The 1,744-nt window shown below is 54.0% G+C and overlaps 1 protein-coding gene across 2 annotated transcripts in view; it reads right to left on the reverse strand.

The window, feature by feature from the left end:
- Trim33 (tripartite motif containing 33) overlaps positions 1-1,744 on the reverse strand; it is a 111,536-nt gene that overhangs the window by 109,384 nt on the left and 408 nt on the right. For both annotated transcript variants that reach the window (XM_029563996.1, XM_029563995.1), the window contains exon 2: positions 1,432-1,744. This exon is cut by the window's right edge and continues 112 nt beyond it. In XM_029563996.1, the coding sequence (XP_029419856.1) occupies positions 1,432-1,744 (313 nt within the window). The remainder of the gene's footprint in view (positions 1-1,431) is intronic.

Genomic DNA, 1,744 nt, shown 5'->3' on the forward strand with positions numbered 1-1,744 from the left:
CTATAGGATGCCTGCAGTTTCAAATTCAAAAGTGCTGAAATTTTAAGTCCTTTCATAAGTTTGTAACAAAACCTAATTCAATTGCAGGTTGTTATCTACATATCCCATTAGTGTGAAATTCATGTATTTCAGTATAGAAACATTGTTTCATAATGAGATTGTTAACCTAACACACACACACACACACAGCTCTTTCTAGAAAAAAGGAAAATTCTAATACTGCACTCCAAAACACATCTAAACTCAGGGCTGGAGATGGCTCAGTGGTAAAGAGCATCAGCTGTTCTTAAAGAAGACCCAGGTTCTATTCCAACACCCTCAACATCCTCTTCTGACCTCCTGCACTGCACAACACTGGTGCACTCACACACGTGCAGGCAATACACTTAAACACATAAATAATCTTTTTTTAGAAAACACACATCTAAACTCAATAGTTTCAGAAAATGGGATGGTGGAGTCCTTAACTATTCAGTCCACCAATTAAATCTAACTTGCACCAATCACCTTACATATCCTTTAGCTGCAGGGATGAGAAAAGTGCGCTGTGCCCTGAATATCCTCCAACCCAGTGAGGTAACTCAGCCTTCAAGAAACTTGCTGGGAGATTTTCTTTACTAGGAAGTTTCCCAGACCTTCCCCTCCCATTGTGTCACAACCATGGTACCCACCTCTACTGCTGCAGGTTACATAGGATTTCCCTATTAGACTGTGGGTGAGATAGATCCTCATTGAGTGTTTTTTCAATCCTCCCACAGTGCCCTGAATAGTAGGGCCTATTAACTCATAACAAATGAAACAACATAAGGCCAGCTCTCTCCCTAATATACATCTCCCTTGCAGATTCATTTCTTCATCCTCAAATCTAAGGATTTTTCCCTAACGAAGCAGGCCCCTCACAACTCTCACCACTTACAGCGCTCCTCAACCCAATGTCATCTGGAGGCCTTCTTCTGGCTCAAGGTCTCTAAATGTCTTTCTCCTACCATCCAATTCGTAGTCCTTCGTCCTAATTGAGAGCAGGCCAATCCCCCGTCTGCAGAGCAAGCCATCCCCAACCCTTACCTGACCCACTCCCCCGTCAACTCTCCCGGACCAGGCGGTTCCACCCCAAACACCTCACAGCGGGTTTTCCAGAGCCCTTTTCTGTCCCTGTGCGAGTCCACCCCCTCCAGAAGCACCTCTCAAACCTCCCCGGCGGTGTCCCCTCCCCCAACCCCTCGCAGCCAGCACCCCTCCCTTCTGCCTCCCAGGGTCTCCCGCGGTCCGGCTTCTCCATAACTGTCCCAAGGGGCCGTGGCTTTGGCCTTGGAGACCCTCTCAAGACCGCGCCGTCCGAGCTGACCCCGGGACCCCCACCTAAGTCCGCTGACCCTCTCCGGCTCGGCCAATCCCCCGCAGCGCGGCCGTCGAGCACGGCCTCGGGCTCACCTTGCTGGATGTCGCCGTTGCTGCCCCCGGGGATGGGCACGCTGAGCTGGCGCTCGGGCTCCGGCAGGCAGCGCAGGCAGAAGGAGTGCAGGCAGGGCAGCAGCTTGGGCTCCGCCTCACGCCGGCTCTGCAGGCTCTGCTGACACACCGCGCAGGTGTCCAGGAGCGAGGCTGGCGGCCCGAGAGGCGGCCCCGACGAGGGACCCGGAGCCGGGGCGGACGCTGGCGACGGGGCCGGCGTGGATGCCGCGCCCCCGGGGACCGCAGGGCCCACGGAGGGCGCAGGGGCCGATGCGGCAGGAGCCGAGCCCGA

The sequence above is a fragment of the Nannospalax galili genome, unplaced genomic scaffold (assembly GCF_000622305.1).
Source record: "Nannospalax galili isolate Female #2095 unplaced genomic scaffold, S.galili_v1.0 scaffold475, whole genome shotgun sequence".
NCBI classification, from domain to species: Eukaryota; Metazoa; Chordata; class Mammalia; order Rodentia; family Spalacidae; genus Nannospalax; species Nannospalax galili.